Source organism: Natrix helvetica, assembly GCF_964273705.1.
Source record: "Natrix helvetica genome assembly, chromosome: 2".
Lineage (NCBI taxonomy): Eukaryota > Metazoa > Chordata > Lepidosauria > Squamata > Natricidae > Natrix > Natrix helvetica.
Window position 1 is genome coordinate 64,029,852 of NC_138552.1, and position 18,586 is coordinate 64,048,437.

Below are 18,586 nucleotides of genomic sequence, written 5' to 3' on the forward strand. Positions count from 1 at the left end.
GGCTATTGTAAACATGCAATACTATAATAATAACAATAACAATAATTTATATTGCAATATCGGGTGATGCACAAATTAAAGAGAAATAGCTAGAAAAAATAATGAAATATCATGATTTGCAAATTGAAGTTGAGTATTGTGGAGGAAGAAATCAAGGGTTGTACTAATAGTAATAGGGACCCTTGGAGCAATGCCCAGAACTGCGATGGCAGTGGTACAGTGGTTAGAATGCAGTATTGGAAGTTAATTTCTGCTGCTTTCTAGGGGTTTGGTCCTCACTGGCTCAAGGTTGAGGCAGCTTCCATCCTTCCAAGGTCGGGGGCAATATGCTGACCAGAGGTGGTATTCAGCAGATTCTGACCAGTTCTGGAGAACCGGTAGGAGAAATTTTGAGTAGAACCGGAGAACCGGTAAATACCACCTCTGACTGGCCCCACGCCTGTCTATTCTCTGCCTCCCGAGTCCCAGCTGATTGGGAGGAAATGGCGATTTTGCAGTAACCTTCCCCTGGAGTGGGGAGAGAATGGAGATTTTACAGTATCCTTCCCCTGCCATGCCCATCAAGCCATGCCACACCCACTAAGCCATGTCCACAGAGCTGGTAGTAAAAAAAAATATTGAATCCTATCATTGATGCTGACTCTGAAAACCATTTAGAGAGGGATGTAAAGCACTGTGAAGCAGTATACGAGTCTAAGTGCTATTACTAGTGGAGCAATACCCAAAGGGCTGCCAAGATACATGGAAATTTTGAGCCTATTAGACTTGAATATTCTGACTTTGCAAAAAAACAAAACAAAAACACAACACCTTACTCAGAACTGCCTTTATACTCAGAAGTTACCTTAGGTCCTTGGTTAGGACTTGGACAGTTAAGTTTTTACCAATCACAGACCATGAATTGAATTGAAGATTAAATCTTAAATAATAATAATGCTTTTCTCAATTCAGGTGTGTGATCATTTATGTTTTTATCAAAATGTTCACATATAAAGACTAATGTCAAAAATACAGAACAGCCATAGATAAAATGTTGTTGTGTTTTGTTGCTATATTTTCCGTTATCCTGGTATAATGTAAATATTTGTTTTATCTTTCTGCCTGCTGCTATATAAGAATCTTCCTTGTCATAAATAACATGTTGTAATTGTTTGTAAGACAAAAAGGGTCAACTTTTGTACGTATTTTGTGAGTTATGAAGATTTCCAGATGTTTTTACATGAAAAGATATTGTGGTTCTTAAACTTTACATATATTTATACTTATTGCAGGTGGGACAGCATCAAGACAGAAAGGATTTTTGGGATGCATTCGTTTTTTACAATTAAATGGCAGAGCTCTTGATTTGGAAGAAAGAGCCAAAGTAACCCCTGGTGTAAAGCCAGGTTGTCCTGGACATTGTAGCAGCTATGGTAACTTATGTCACAATGGAGGAAAATGCAAAGAGAAATATAATGGATTCTCTTGTGATTGCACTTTTTCTGCATACACAGGGCCATTCTGTAAGAAAGGCAAGCATAAATTGTAAATTTATTTTATATACAATAGCAAAGGAAAACATTGTTTATGTGTTACATTTTTTAAAAGATACTTTAAAAAAATTCACTTGGGATTATACAGTTCTGTCTCTCTGACATTATATTTGGAATTCCAGATGTTGACAACAATTTTCCCGTCATTGACAGGCTCTACTAGTGGTTTTTACCAATGTCCCAAAGGTGCTTTTTCAAGAGGCAACTGGATTTTCTGGGTTTTCTTTGAAGACTGGAAGGTGATTCCCTACCATCCAGTCTGAGCTGAAGAAGTTTCTTGGATGAGAAGCAAAACGTCTTCAAAGAAAAACCAGTAAATCCAGTTGCCTTTTGAAAAAGCATCTTTGGGACAACTATGACCTGGATGACTGAGAATCTTCATAGACTTATGTAGGTCCAAAACTGCCCTGCTTTCTGAAATGCTGCCAAATTAATATATAGTTTATGTTTTTGTTAAGTAATATATAATTGCTTAAAGAATACTGGGAGTAGATAAAGAATACAAACGCTATGTTCCCCACTTTTGTCCTAACATTACACCACCAATCAAGAGGCAAACAATACCTCAATCAAAGAACTACCAACTGAGACAGAACAGAATGGAATAACAGAGTTGGAAGTGACCTTGGAGGTCATCTAGTCTAACCCCCTGCTCAAGCAGTAGCCCAAGGAACCACCAAGGCCACTTTCACCAATACTGTCAGAGAAAGCCATTAGTATAGGAAATGAGCAAACCCCACTCCCTAGTAGCACTGATGGTGTTACCTAGTTTGGTAAGGAAATATATGCAAGAAAACCACCAAGTTCAGAGAGCATGAAGGACCCCACTATTATGAAAGAATTTAAACTAAAATAAACCAATTACTTTGGAATGATAGAAAATGAAGAAAAAAAAACCATAAGTACAAAAGGAAAGCAGTTCAGGTCTATTCATAATCAGGAAACTTACTTTCCTTAAGTTCTTGCTCCAAAGCATGCTGACAATTATTGTTAATGTTCTTAAATGGTATGTGTGCTTTACGTTCTTATTTCTTAATGCTTAAATAGTAATGCTTATGATATTATTTCTTTCTTTTGGGAAACATTCTTTTGGGAACATTGTTACAATAAATGGCCTACTTTATTTCAGGTTCATATTAAAAAACAAAACAAAAATGCCTGTTGTTTCAGAGATATCTGCATATTTTGGACATGGTTCATCAGTAACATATAATTTTCAAGAATCCTACAATGTTGCCAAGAACTCCAGTTCACATGCTGCTTCTTTTCATCCTGATATGACGCTAACCAGAGAAGCCATCACAATGAACTTTCGAACAACACGGATTCCAAGTTTGCTTCTTTATGTAAACTCATTCTACAAGGAGTATCTTTCAGTTATTCTTGCCAAAAATGGTTTGTACTCTTAATAGATATACCAAAGCTGTCATTAGTTTTATTTTGGAAATTACTTGTTTAACATGTTATCTTCTCCAGGACATATTTTACTCCTCTTCCCTGATTATAATATTCCCCCATTAAAACTTTATATTTGATGGTAGGAAATATATAAATCGCCCTAATATATAGTAAGATCAAATATGATAAAAGATAGGTTAGTTTTAATAGAGATCATCGGTTCCTTTAAGAATGCCAATACCGTTAGCTACTGATTTTGTTTACAAAGTACAATGAAATAATAAAAGAACTCCCGTATTTTTCAGAGTATAAGATGCACCAAGGTTCTGAAGAGGGAATTTAAAAAAAGTTTTTGCATTCTGCAAACCTCCCAAAAATGGCTCGTTTTTTTTCCAATAAAAGGGCGTAAATAGCCCTTAGGAGGCTTGTAGAGTGCTCCTGGGGGAGGGGAATGAGCAAAAAAGAGGCTGTTTTTCACAAAAACGGGCACACATTTTGTCAAAAAAAAGGCATGGACAATCTTTAGGAAGCTTATAGAGTGCTCCTGGGGGTTCAGGGGGCAAAATTGAGCAAAAACAGCCTGTTTCTTTGCTCATTTCTGCCCTCTCCAGCCCCCAGGAGCATCTGCCTGGCCATTTTGGTGAAGGGGGCAGGGTTTCAGGAGGCAAAAAAATGCTGTATTCAGTGTATAAGACGTACCCAGATTTTCAGCCTCTTTTTTGAGGAAAAAAGATGTGTCTTACACTCAAAAAAATACGGTAGTACCAAAGTGTTGTTATTGCATGTAACTGCTCTTTTTATTTTCTGTACTTTGAAGAATTGCTGTGGCCATTTATCAAAAACATTGAAAAATGAATGTGCAACGTATGAAATGTTATAACATTAAAACATGTAATTTCCAGTACTGCAAATTACTGCATGTTCAATGAATGTTCAATGAATGTTAGAGTATTGGCATCAATTCTTAAATTATTACATGAACAGAATACAATTAACAGAAATTTTGTCAGCTAAGCACTTTTAAACTGAACTGGCTGCCTGATAAAATAGTAATTTTTTCAGCTATCATTCACTCTTTATTTCCTTTGATGAAATAAATGATGTTGTCTCCTATTATTATTTTGCGTATTAAATATTACATATTTTTCATGTCTACTTTTCCAGTTCAGTTTTATTATCTAGCCGATATTCAAACTATTATTTTCAGGAAAAATTTTTTTCATGTGTGTTCATATGTGTGTGTCTGTGTGTGTGTGTGTGTGTGTGTGTGTATTTCATCATGAAACTAATGTATTCTCTATTCCCTTAGGAAGTTTACAAATCAGATATAAGCTAGATAGCCATCGAGATCCCGATATCTTTAGCATCAATTTAAAAAGTATGGCTGATGGGCAACTTCATCATGTAAAGATTAAAAGAGAGGAAGAAAAACTATTTGTGGAGGTAATGCCAGAAAGAACGAAGGACCAGTATGTAACTAAAGGGGGAAAACATAAAAGATAATTAAATGTATTGATTTAATAAATTCATGTAGCATGTGCTGTTGCTTGAATTGCAGAATTCTGGCTAAGAGATACCTATAGTATACTCTCGATTTATTTGCAAATAATATGTTATGTTAACTCTTACAAAGCATTTGCAAATATGTAATTTAATGGGTGGATGCAATGTGGAATCTTTTCATCTCCACTTACCATTTCCCCCCATTATTCAAAATGCAGCTGTATCTTGGATTAAACTCTGAGGGTTTGTGGCGCAAATACTTTTGATACCTGTCTCTTTGGCAAATACCAACTTGATTTTTAAGATTTTTAGAAGCTGTATTTATTTGCCAAGGAGCAATACTTGGAAATCAGAACTTACAGCTTTCACAGCAGTATCATTGTATGTCTTCTATAATTCAGCTACAATTGCAATATATATATGATAGATAGATGATAGATAGAAAGATAGATAGATTGATTGATAGATAGATGATAGATAGATGATAGATAGATGATAGATAGATAGATAGATAGATAGATAGATATAATTTTTATCTTATAATTTGTTTGATTTGATTATTTTTAATGCTTAATTGCATTCCTTATTAGCATTTGTGCTTTATTCTATTTTCATATGTAAATCATTTTGTGATTTGTTTTGAAGAGCAATATAACAATTAAATAAAAATAACTAAACTGATAAATATAGTCCTAGTGGTATAGTGGTTAAGACATCAGGTTAGAAACCAGGAGATGGTAATTTCTAGTTTTAGAAATTTCTAGCCTTAGGTACAAAGCCAGCTGGGTGGCCTTTGACCAGTCACTTTCTCTAAATCTAAGAAAGAGGCAACAGCAAACTATCTCTGAAAAATCATGTCAATGAAACTGTAGGGACTACTGTGTTTCTCTGAAAATAAGACAGGGTCTTATTTTCTTTTGACACCCCCCCCCCAAAAAAAAATAAGCACTTGGCCTTATTTTCAGGCAGGTCTTATTATTTTTGAGGTGCAGAAGATATGGTCACATCATGGTTGCTGCTGTGTTGCAATATTTTTGGGGAGGGCTTATTTTAGCACATTAGCTCAAAAGCCTGTTTGGGTTTATTATCTGTGGAGGTCTTATTTTCGGAGAAACAGGGTAGTTGTGTATATATGTATGCATGCATATATACATGTATGCATGCATGTATGTATGTATGTATGTTCATTCTCAGATAAGTAAGAACTTTATATTTAGAAGGGAAACTGTCAATTATACTGAACTTAACAATGTATAAAAAGAAGCTATCAAAGTGGATTAATTTAAAAAGGTGTTAGGAAGATGAATGCAACATTGTGTAAGAAACTATCGCCTTCATTTTCATGAATGACACAATATTATGGCTTTCTTCCCTTAAATGTTCTGACATCAGTAACAAGCTTTTCTTTCCTTTTTCTATTTCTCTTTTCCCTCCCATAATTGTATGTGGGACCATACTGAAGGTTAACCAGCATGAAAGGATGAAATTCTTTCTGTCTTCAGATATTCAGTTCAACGCAATCAAGTCCCTCTTCCTGGGAAAGATACTTGGTAAGTATAGCGCAAAAGATAAAATGTCATCTGATATGTATATAGAGATAGAGATAGATATAAAATAATAACCTTAATCTTGTTGAGAAACATTTCTTTTTCACATTTGATTAGGCAGAGAGTGACAATCAAGGTGGAAGCTTCATTCTTGTCAAAGTGCATATATAATCACTGGTAAGTGCTTCTAGCAAGATGAGCAAGTGGATTCCATTAAAAATAATTTCATACTTATCTTTTCCATTTTGCAATCAGACATAATGAAACATGGCATTTTTAGTACAATCCAGCAAAGAAAAAAGCTAAATCGCATTAAAATTATAGAGAAAGACAATGAATGGGTTGCTCCAACTGCAAAAATTATTTCCTTTTGAACAATATGCTCTAGTGCAATCTTTTTCAACCTTGGTAACTTAAGGTGTGTGGACTTCAACTCCCAGAATTCCACAGTCAGTAAAGTTGAGAAACAATGCTCTAAACAATGTTCTGTTTCTAATGGGATTTACCCATAGAGAGTGATCAAGAGATATGGGATACTGAAAGATACATGATGAAATCACAGTTATGGCACCCAGGTGTGTGGCATTCTATTCAGTCCAAACCATCAATCATCTTTGTTTGATGTCAGGAAGACAATATGAGACTGCAGAAGAAGGCAAACAGTTAAGAAGAAAATAAACCTGATCTTGTACATTTACTTGCGGCATGAAACATATCTAATCACACCTACAAGAGTATTAGTTATGTTCGCTGCTTTGAGTTCATCAAATATTAAAAAAAACGATAAAAGTAAATCTAATAATAATAATACCTGTTAACTTCTTAATCTGCATTTTAAAGCTTAATGTATTTCAGTAGAACACATCAAACATGGACAACAGATAAAGTCTCAGCTGACTTGTAAAATCAAACAATAAAATTAATGTTATGTAAATACTCAGGATTGGATAATTTTATTGTTTTCGTTCTGTTGTTTTGGAATGAAGACATAAAAAGACAGATTTTAAAACTTTTTTTCCTTCTCTCCTTGATATCAAATCTCTTGTTTTTCTTTTTTTTCAAAAAGTAGATGAAATATTGGCTTTGATCTAAAGTTCAGTTGGTTGGTTAGTGCAGTATGTGCAGGCAAGAAGTAATTTCTCCATCCCTGTCTCTTTATTTATTCCTCTGAAAGCTGATTCTGCAGTTCTGAATAAAACCTCTTCCTGAAGCAGAAAAATTAATGCAGGCAATTTCTGGGGGCTGCTTTTCCATTTAAAGAAGATCAATGTGCTTGATTTTTTATTTTTATTTTTTTAAATTTTCAAAGACTGAACATGCAATTAAACAAGGAAACAAAACACTTGCCTTGTCTGTCATTCTTTCATAGCGAAAAAAGGCATCTGTATTCAGTAAGTTTAGTTATGTGTGTACCTTTCTGATCCCATCTGCTTACTTGCTTTCGGAGTTTTTATTGTCTCAAACTTTCATTTTTATTTCAATATGTCCATTGTTTTAAATAGTATCGCTTTCAAGGAAGTGTGAGTAGAATTTTTGATCAGGTAGTGCAAAGTGAGGCCGTGCAACTAAAAATGTGAATGAGTGTAAATGGTGCATAGTAAAGTGGGAACATTATGCTTTCTTATGAGTACCTAAAGGAGAGGGTCCAACCTTGACTTGTGGAATTCAGCCTTTTTAAAGTTGCAAAGGTTTGACCCCCTGACTTGAAGCATGTTTGAGAAACATGGTGTGATTTCTTAGTGGCCATCTTATCCTTCGGAATAGTGCTCCCATCCAAAATCCACATACCCATGATCCTGTTGTTATTTAGCCTTTAAAAATGGTTCTTTCACCAGCTTTTCAGTAAAGAAATGTGAGAGCCCATATTGATGTTAGTGTTTTATTCAATGGTTATATATGGTTGTATCTTCACCAATATAATAATATAGATTGTCTATATGGCCAATACTGTGTTTTCTATCTGTGTAATGTTTAATGCTGAACATTATATAAAGTTATACATAAATAATTCAAAGTTCATTTTTATTAGTATCTCAAGAACCTAGGGGGAATTTTAATAAGTAGATTGATGGGAATCTGGATTCTGCTGGAGGATCCTTTAAATCAACGGTCCCCAACCTTCCTGTCTCTACGGACTGGCAGCAGTGGTGGCAACTTGGGGGGAGGGAATGGTTTTGAACACGCACCCATCATTTGTGTGACCCAGTTCCCAATGGGCTGCAGATTAGCACTGGTCCATGGACCAGGAGTTGGGGATCCCTGCTTTAAATGATGAAGGAATCAAATCACAACAGCCAGATCAGAAAAGAAACAGTATGGCACTGTTAAGTGATCACTGGAATGGAATAGAATGGAATGGAAAGGAAAGGAAAGGTCAGGTCAAACATTTCAACAATGAAGGTGAAAAAATATCTCCTTCCATCAGCCTTTCACTAGTCCAGTGGTAAGCTTATTCTGTAATGAAAACAAAGGAATAAAAAATAGTCCTTTTGTAGGTCCATTCCTTGGAGAAATGGCCAAGCAGTCATGATCATTGAAGGGTAGCAACAACCAACTAGATCAAGGGGTTATCCTGACTACAGCACATAGTAATCAATTGAAAAGGAAATATTTTCATTCAGTGAAATACATCGCATCACTACTTTTGCTTTAGAAGTCAGAAAACATTGTGGGTAGAGATTAATGCATCATGAACTGAAGCAAGTTTTGAGGATGACATCTTTCATTCATCTCCTTCTCAGGAAATTAGTTCTATTCATTCCAGGGCATGAAACACATGTTCAATTAGTAAGGAGAGGTTTCAGCATTGTTGAGGTATCATGTGGATTTAATGTGCAAACCTATCAGACGTTTCCTGGTAATGTTACTCAAAATATGTAATAGTGAATCCAATACCATAGAGTGGTAGCTTAGTACCTTGCTGCTTGAAAACTCATCAAATATGGTACTCAATGCATTTTGATTCAAAAATATTGTCTTGGTTACTTAACATGTTACAAAAGGAAGTAGGGGAAAGCTGCAGAGGGCAGACATGAAATTGGCCATGCTCTGAATGTCACTGATATAGGAAAAGGGAGAGATAGAAAGTCCTTCCTAGCCAAAACAAAGGGTCATGTAGTATGTCACATGGTTTGTTTGCTACTCATCCTTTTTTAGTACTCATCACACCTCTTGGAATCAATTAAGGACAAGTACCCAAGTACTACTGTACTCATAATGTCTTCCCCTTTGCAAATATGTACATTTAGGGTATTCAGATTGTTATAACACCCATTATAATAAAACTGGTGAGGAGAGGAGGAGTAGCCAAGTGCTTAACATGTGATCTTGAAGCAATTACTGCAGGCATTAATCTGATGCAAAGGAATTCCTTTTAGGACATAAGAATCTTTGGTAATTGAAGAACTAAACATAGACCTTCCACTTCTTTATAAATCTAATGTTTGGAAGGACTATGGATAGAGTAGACTTCTTTTAACACCAGAAGGAATGTGACTAGAAGGGGCAGGAAAGTAAGCATATTGCTTTCTGCTATAGGGCATTGACTTCAATTAATTTGGGCTAGCAAAACATATGGCTGATTCTACTTTAGAAAGAGTTCACATTCAGATTGAGTCAGTCACTGTTAAGCATGAAAATTAATAGCTGTGGCCCTAATTAATTCAGCAACAAGTGTCTTGCCTCTTTCCCTCTAAGCATTCTTAGAGAACCTTCTGTTCTAATTAGCAGATCTTACTGACCCATTAGCCACTGTGGGAACTTGTACAATTTACTTCTATTAAATCCAAATGCTTGGTATAATTTAACTTGATTGCAATTATATAGGAGCAGCACATTTTATATTCCTAGTAGTATAGTTGATAAAAGAAATAATGATATTTAAAATAAAAATATAATATTTGAGTTAAGAATTTGCTATGTGAAACTCAAAGTTAAAGCAAAAGAAATATTACATTAAGTACACCGTATCTTGTTAAGTACATTAATTTACAGATAAGTAACATTTTGGTGGGTATTGAAAATGAATAGAATGCTACTATATATCAACTACTACAAATGTGCTTGTTATGTCAGCAGCAGTGTAAAAAGGTCATGCAAACAAAATGAGTCAATGTAAAATGCACACTTTATAGAAATATCTAAAATCAAATTTATGAATCTACCAGCCAGCAATCTGACCTTTTTTTATAATAAGTTGTTCTATTGAACATTCTGTAGTGTATTATGAATATAACTTCTGATAAAGAAATGACTGTTTCCTATTAAGGTCATTAAGTAGAATGAGTATGTCTTCATTTTCTAAATACCCTAAGTACAAATAAACTATCAAAAGATCAAGTCAAAGTTATAGGATTCCTATAGATTTTAGTCTTAATTTGCTGTTCTTTCCACATTTCATTTCATCCATTTAAACACACACACACACAGAGGGGAGGAGGGGGAGGGAGGGAGGGGGGAAGGGAGGGAAAGTGATTGTGCATCATATTTATTAAATGTTTGGATTAAAATGAAAACAAAAATAATTTTCTTTTTTAGTTTTTTTTATACATAAATATTTAAATCAGCATGCTTAAATAGCCTTTAGAACTGATAAAGCTAAAAAAAGGTACTTTAAAATAATTCACATGGATTCCATTTCATTAGAAGTTCATTCTAGAAAGATTTCGTTTTGATGTCTAATTTTATAGATTTGCACGTGTATGCCTAGACATGTATGCACATGCAATAATTATTTGTTTCAATCAATTCTCTCATTTCAAGGATGAGGCTGGGATGAAAAGAATAAAGCTTCTTACAAATTAGTAAAATGTAGTAACTATAATCCATCCCATAAAATGAAGCCATTATATTTAGAACTGCAATCTTCAATGGCAATACCAGCCCGTGTGCCATTAATTTTATACATTAGTTGCATAGTTGAAAGATATCTAGGATGGTAAGATCATGCTCAGGTTTCTACAGAAAGGCATATTGAACAAACTTTTGCAACATATATGGGCAGGCTCTAGAGTTAGAGAAGCCTTCCTGCTATTGTCAGTCACCTTCAACATATGAGGATGGTATCCGATCAGAGAAAGCTAATTGTTTTTGCTTTGTACCCCAAGCTCTTCATTCAACCTTTTCTATAGTTCTGAAAAGATCAGTTCTCAGTATCTGCTAAGTCATGAAAGAACATATCTAAGTAGATAAATATCTGTGAAAATAGAGGTGATTATAAAAATGTCTGGAATATCACTGGCTAAGATCATACTTGCACTGCCAATTTTATTCTCACAACAATAATTCTATCAAGTGACATGGACTGATGGAGAAACAATTAAAAAATAAATAAATAAATAAATTATTTCATGTTCTATGGCTAAAAAAATCTGGATTTTCCCAACTCTAATCCCAAACCTAATTATTAAACAATATTGATTCCATCAATATTGAAATAGTATTGAAATTAGTGTTCATCAAACTGGTATTCTCCAGATGTGTTGTGGACTAAATTCTCGGAACTGCTATCTGGTATAAAGTTCCTTGCTTCATTCACCCATTTGGAATGTTTTTCTTCAGCTTCCCATTATTATACAAAGATTTGATTTAATCATGCAAAGAATGCTCTACTAAAGATGTTATCTGACATGCTGCCACAATTTAATGTAATCCTCACTTGGCATGTTAAAATGGCATACATTATGCTATAGATAGAAAAAAAAATTAGCATACAAGTGTATACCAAAACAATAGCAGTGATTACCATCATCAAAAGGCTTTGTTTAAAATAAACTTACAATATTTGCAAAAAAAATGGACTTGTAATAGATTACAGAACATTCAACAGATTTGATTTTTTTATGAGACAATGTTTGGCATTAGCATGCAAGAAAATGTGCGTTTAGCACGATTATATTTTCCGCAGTGAATGTTATCCAAGTCAGAACGTATTAGAATAGCTTTATTCATATGACTTCTTCACTATTCAAACTGAGAATAAGGTAATATGAAAATAATTCTTATGCAAGTAAACCTTTAGTCAAACTATTCTGTTTGTGCAGAAGAAATGCATGTTATTGAAGAAAAAGAATTAAAATAGAATGTTCACAACACTAAAAAAAGGTATTTGCAATTTGTAAAATTTAAAAGCATTTTGACTTGAATATTGAAAGGCTTTCCACAGCTGTGTGTACAAATGTGTAGCAACTACTGATTCCTATAAATGCATTTGGGAGGGAGGAAAATTTATTTCATCACATGAACAGAATTTCTTATTTATGCTTAGGAACTTGCGATGTAACTTGATACCCTGTTTCCCCCGAAAATAAGACCTCCCGGATAATAAGCCCAATTGGGCTTTTGAGCGCATGCGCTAAAATAAGCCCTCCCCTGAAAATGAGCCCACCCCAAAAATATTGCAACACTGCTGCAGCCATGAGGTGACCATGTTTGCTGCCTCCTGCACCTCAAAAATAATAAGACCTCCCCGAAAATAAGGCCAAGTGCTTATTTTGGGGCTCAAAAGAAAATAAGACCCTGTCTTATTTTCGGGGAAACACGGTATCTTTTCTAGCAAACCAACTTATTTTTAATGTGGAATGTATTTCTTGTGCCTTTCTTAAAGCGGACAAAAATAAAATAGGTAAATTTGCCTCTGCTGTAACTGCACGCAGAAACGTTGAGGGATAAAGGTTAATTATTCAATTATTCGTCTATCCCTTTGCTCTGTGTGTTTCACAATGATTAATTGTGTTCCGTTTCTTTTTATTAGCAGAGACTAGTGATGTAGACCCAGATACTCTAAAGGCAAACTCTCAGGGGTTTATTGGATGCCTCTCTTCAGTGCAATTTAATCACGTTGCTCCTTTGAAGGCTGCTGTCCACTATCCCAGCTCAGCTCCAGTCATTGTGAAAGGACATTTCATGGAATCCAACTGTGGGACATTAACAGGAGCTGATACAACATCAAGTGAAACAACCCATTCATTTGCAGGTACCAAGCATAAGGCTTTCATTCATTTTATTCTCTGAAAAAGAATACTTGACCATGTTTCAGAAATCCAGTCATTTTTTTTTCATATGCCAACAGTGCATATATGGTAGGCTTTCCTCAATTTTTGTCATTTCCTATCTTGTATCAAGGGTGAAATGCTACTGGTTCAGGCCAGTTTGCCCGAACCAATAGTAAAAAATGCTACTGGTTTGCCCGAACCGGTAGTAAAAAAAACTGCTAGAAATTGTGCGGCACAGCTGATTGTCTCACAGCTGATTGTCAGAACTTTTAAAAAACTTTTTAAAGCATTTTTTTTACTACTGGTTTGGGTAAACTGGTAGTTCTGATGATCAGCTGTACAACAATCAGCTGTGTGACACAATCTATATTTGCTAGAAATCGCGCGGCACAGCCGATTGTCACACAGCTGATTATCAGAACTTTTTTAAAACTTTTTTTAAAGCATTTTTTACTACCGGTTCTCCTGAACCGGTAGTAAAAAAAAATGCTTTAAAAAGTTTTTTAAAAATTTCTGATGACCAACTGTGCGACAATCAGCTGTGCCACATGATTTATATTCGACAATATGCAACAATCAGCTGTGCCATGTGATTTATCTAAATAGCGTGGCACAGCTATTTCCTCCCTCTCGCTGTTCTACTTACTTTTGTAGACTCAGAAAAGGCTTCTTAATCCGATGTGTATGAGCTCGAAGAAAACCAGTAGCAGACTACAGAGCATTTCACCCCTTTCTTGTATACATATGAATGTATGATTTTCATATGCACCATGTCCAAGCCAATCATTCATTCCTTGTTAATAGCTTTATAGTAATCTTTTAATGTGTGTGTTCCTATTTTATAATTCTATGTTATATGTAACACCTACATTAATAGATAGTAGCCTCTGTTGGATCTGTGGGTTTAAATGCAGATATATTGAGATTCCTGTTCTCTGTTTGTCTCTGTCTTTTCTTTTTGTTTCTGGCACAGATCATTCAGGACCAAGGGATGAAGGAGAACCATTAGCTAATGTAATAAGGAGTGATTCTGCAATTATTGGGGGTAAGAGGAACTGTAATTGCATTGTATGTACCATATTAAATATTTAAATCTAAGTGCTGAAGCTGAGCACCCAAATAACTGAATAAGTTTCTACATTGTTAACTTGTTTAACATTGTATACATGTTTTAGAAACTGATAGAATTAGATTGGGTTACAAGTGGTTATATATCTTCAGGCATTTGTTCAAGCTGCAGTGGAAATATAGATCCAATTTTTCCTAAAAATATCTCAATCTTTCACAGTATTGATTTAAAAACAAATGCTTTATAAGTGTTTCATTTTCTTCAACCATTTAAGTACAAGTTTGTTTATTTTTAAAATAATCCTTCTAGTAATCCTATATTTGCAATGGTGGTTTGAGTTCTTGTTGGAAACATTGACTTACTGAGAATGTGTCTGTTACAATCAAGCCCCAAAATCTGTCTACTAAATGTATATACAGTAGATACATACTCAAACAATTCCAAAGACCTCTATGGGAGTTGGGACTTTGCAATATAATTTTATTTTTATGCAGCAGCAATGCCAGATAGTGATTTTGCTATCTTTCAAATTGTTTGAAATTGTATCATTTTATTTACTGTATGTACTGATTTTTCATGTAAAACCATACTGATGGCGTTTCAATACAGAATTGGAAGACTTAGAATATTTTATGTAGCAACACTTTAAGATTCATATTCTTCTTTCTTTATATTTGGCTAAAACACTTAAGATGGTATGCTTTGGCAGCTTTCCCTTCAGTTGCCCTTTAGGTACAACCTAAGATTGAATTATTTGGAGTTTAATACATCCCTAACTCTGTAAGGTTTTCGTAAGGCAAATACTCAAAATATAAGTTCAAAAAGCTTTATTTATACAAGATTGCAGTCTTCAATTCCCAATTAGAAAGAGAACAAAACAGTAAGTTCATAATGCACCAGAACTTTCCATTCCAAAAGGATTCAATTTTAGAAGGATGTCACCTGAAGACTAGAGATGGACTGTATGTGATTTGTGAATAAATTATTCATGTCATCTATTGGTAGCATTTTTAGCGAGTAAGTACCCTATTAGTAGGCGAAGTCAACATACTTCAGGAAATATGCCCTAGTGGAAAAAAGGCAAAATTAGATCACCAAGTCTCTTTAGAGTGAAGATAATAACTCATGGAGTATTACTGGGTTATGTTGGTGATTCTTCTTTGCAACATTAACTCAGTGCCAGATGCTATTGTGGTAAGGTTAGTGGGTTATATAATTCATACAATACATTTCTAGAATGACATTATTGTGCTAGTGAAAAGATTTTTTTTCTTGTAACTACAATAAGATGTAATTAAGCCTTAGTGAGATCTGTTTATGCTAAATGATGTTTCCACTGTGCCCAGAGAGCTTTTATCACCAATGCTCATAAAGCTACCACCTGTCCTGTTTTCCCTTCTAGTATAAGCTGGGGTACAACTATACTCATGTTCAATTAAAAAATAAACAATTGTAATTGTACTCCAGCTGTACTCACTTCTATGTCCATGTATTGATGATTTTAATATTAATTGATAACTTGTTCATTCTCATTATGCCGTTGCCTCCAACACACACATACAATCAGTAGATTCTGAAATAATGAAAGTTTGTCCATCTATAATTTAATAATAGCAAGAACAAAGAAACATAATCAATTTTAGGCAATGAGTATGTTATGTAATACAAAAGCATAAGTTGCAAATGGGCACTATAAAATATTAATTCATAACATTTTAATTATGTCACAGTAATGAGATTGGCACCTGTATAAATTTAATAAATCCATATCTTACCAAAACTCTCATTATCATGACTTTTAACTGGGTGAAACACTGCATCAAAGGGAAACAATTTTTAAAACTAAGTCCTTTGAATGGGCTAACCTACTGAATGTGTGAAAAATCCAAGACCCCTGACTTCCAAAAAAATTAAAATTGGGGAAGTTGTGGCTATTTCAATGCTACTGGCTGCTGCTGTGCTGCTTCTATGGTCATGAGATCTTTATTTTAAACATTCTGTGACAATTTCCAAGTCAATCTTGCAATCCTTTGCTCCCCCTCTTATTCAGAAACAACCATTTATGTACTTATTGGAAAAAGGAGAGGAGTGAAGGGAAGGGATGGGAAGGGATGGGAAGGGAAGGGGGAGGAAAGGGAGGGAGGAAATTTCTGATGCTCCCTGCCAACTTCACAAAATGAAACTCAATGGGAAAGCTGGTAGTCAGAAGTTGCTGCTGCTCTCCCTTTATTGTTCTGTTTCTCTATTTATGTAAGAAAATATGTGTTAAATAATGAACCAATGGGGAAGAGGTTTTCTAGTAAATTCAGTAAATAAAATTTACAGAAAATCTGGATGGGTTCTTATCATATGGTTGTACATATTTTCTTCTAATATCTATATTATAATAAGTTCCTGCATAGCTTCCCCCACAAATCTCTTATTTAAATGGTTTGTAGTTGCATCATAACTTATTCATATAAATATTGTTTGGAAACGTCCCTGATTAATGCTGATATTTAGTCAATGTTCCTAAATACATAGCTTTAATGAATTCTTTCTGTTGGAGACAAGTAGATGGCAATGGATTTTATTTTGATGTATTTTACAATAAAGGAAATCTATAACAGATTTCTTTATATAACTGCCTAAAAGAAGCTTTAAAAAATTACATATCTACATAAATGTGGCCTTAAAATGATGTTTGTGTTTTGCTATGGGACCTTTTGCTCTTATGAATAGAAGATAATATTTGTACTTCAGCAGTCTTGGTCCTCTCTGAGCTGGTTTTTTTCTTGCAAACAATGCATTACCAAACCAGATAACATCATCAGTGCCAATATCATCATTTGTCTTGCAATCTATTCTAGTACATTCTTACATGAAGATAGCAATATATTCTCTAGTGTAAAGGGCTACAAGAATCATTATAATTATGCTATGTCTTTTGATGTGCTACAAAATATGCTTTGTTGTTTTCTTTTCTCTTCCCAGGTGTGATCGCTGTAGTGATATTCATTCCACTTTGCATTGTGGCCATTGCTGTACGGATTTATAAAAAGAAAAATGTATATAAAAAGAAGGAGGTGAAGGGATCAGAAAATGAGGATAGTGCAGAGACTGTCCTGAAAAATGAGATCAACATGCAAAATACAATAAATGAAAATCAAAAGGAGTATTTCTTCTGATTTGCTTTTCTGATCTAGTTTAATCAGAATAAAAGACAGTCTGACTTATTTGCTAACCAAGTTCTCAACTGGAAAAAAAGAAAGAAACTGTTGTATTTGAAGAACACACAAAATACATTGGAAATCTATTAAATGGCATATGTTCAGTCTTGGTGTTTGCTATGGCAAGCCTCTTTAAATAACATGCATTCCTTAGCTATTATAACATAGATGCATTTTATGTAAGAGTGAATTAGATATTGTAACCAAACCCATTGTTGGTAGTTTTCAGCCTTTCTGCTGTGACTTTCTAAACTGAAAGTTAAACTTGATACGTATCATGAGTTTTGAATGGAGAAAAAAAAAGTCATTTGTTTTCTTCCTTTTAGTCCATCCTTCCAAGAGATCTATTTTTAAAGCAATTTTATTTAAATATTCTACAGTATTTTCTTTGATAGCATTGGGCTGTTTTGCAAACCAGAGGTATGCATGCTTAAGAATTAACTGGCTTAAGAGTGCAGACTTCCAAATTGAAGAGTTTGTGCTTCTTTCCTTTTTTTAAGCAACAACACACTCTATACTACATCATCTTCATCAACAGTTCTCTCCTGCGTCACCCAGCAAGTCTATTATCACAATCTGGTGATAAAGAACTCAGTATTACTTTAAAAGCTTGTTTGTATGAAAAACAAAGTGTGAATGAAAATCTGGTGGTAATACACAGTAGTCAAAACGAATAACAGGGTGGTCACCAAAGGAATCCAAACCTTAAACTCTCCACAAATTATGAATGGATATATTTTGGTCTTCTTGACATGTTACTACAGCTTGAATGTATAGCAGATTACCATTTTATGTAATCTTGAGATGGGAGGTGCATACACACAAACACATAAACACTCCCAGAGATACACAAAAACTCCAAAGCACTCATATATATGAAAGGCGGCATACAAAATGATTCAGAAGCTTTAGACTTACATAAGGATGGCTTATCTACAGGCAGTCCTCGCTTAGCAATCAGTTGCTTAATGACTGACAGATAAGACAGATAAAACAAGTTATGTACATCTCATCCTCAGTTATAATGCCTGAACATACCCTGTGGTTACATGATTGCATTTCAGGCACTCAGAAACCAGCTCACACTTACTAGCAGTTGCGGCATCCAACATTCATAGGAAAATTGTTTTTTTTTTTGTCAGTTTTCAGTGTTTTTTGTTGGTTTTCAGCAGAAAGCACCCATTCAAGAGATAGTTTACTTAACAACCATGGTGACCTGCTTAATGACTATTGTAAAAATGACCTTAATGACCACAATGACTTAGGATCAAAATTCCATGCCAAATTATGGTTGTTAAATAAAGATTCTCCATATCAGAGGTGGGTTTTTGCCGGT

The 18,586-nt window shown here is 34.5% G+C and overlaps 1 protein-coding gene across 1 annotated transcript in view; it reads left to right on the top strand.

Annotated features, from left to right (window-relative positions):
- The window catches only part of CNTNAP4 (contactin associated protein family member 4), a 285,271-nt gene extending 267,932 nt beyond the window's left edge, over nt 1–17,339 (top strand). Inside the window, exons 18-24 of the mRNA XM_081943209.1 lie at nt 1,272–1,511; nt 2,703–2,927; nt 4,240–4,373; nt 5,896–5,983; nt 12,732–12,953; nt 13,946–14,017; nt 17,015–17,339. Coding sequence (XP_081799335.1) covers nt 1,272–1,511; nt 2,703–2,927; nt 4,240–4,373; nt 5,896–5,983; nt 12,732–12,953; nt 13,946–14,017; nt 17,015–17,208 — 1,175 coding nt within the window. The 3' untranslated portion in view covers nt 17,209–17,339. The remainder of the gene's footprint in view (nt 1–1,271; nt 1,512–2,702; nt 2,928–4,239; nt 4,374–5,895; nt 5,984–12,731; nt 12,954–13,945; nt 14,018–17,014) is intronic.
- Nucleotides 17,340–18,586: the final 1,247 nt, after the last annotated feature.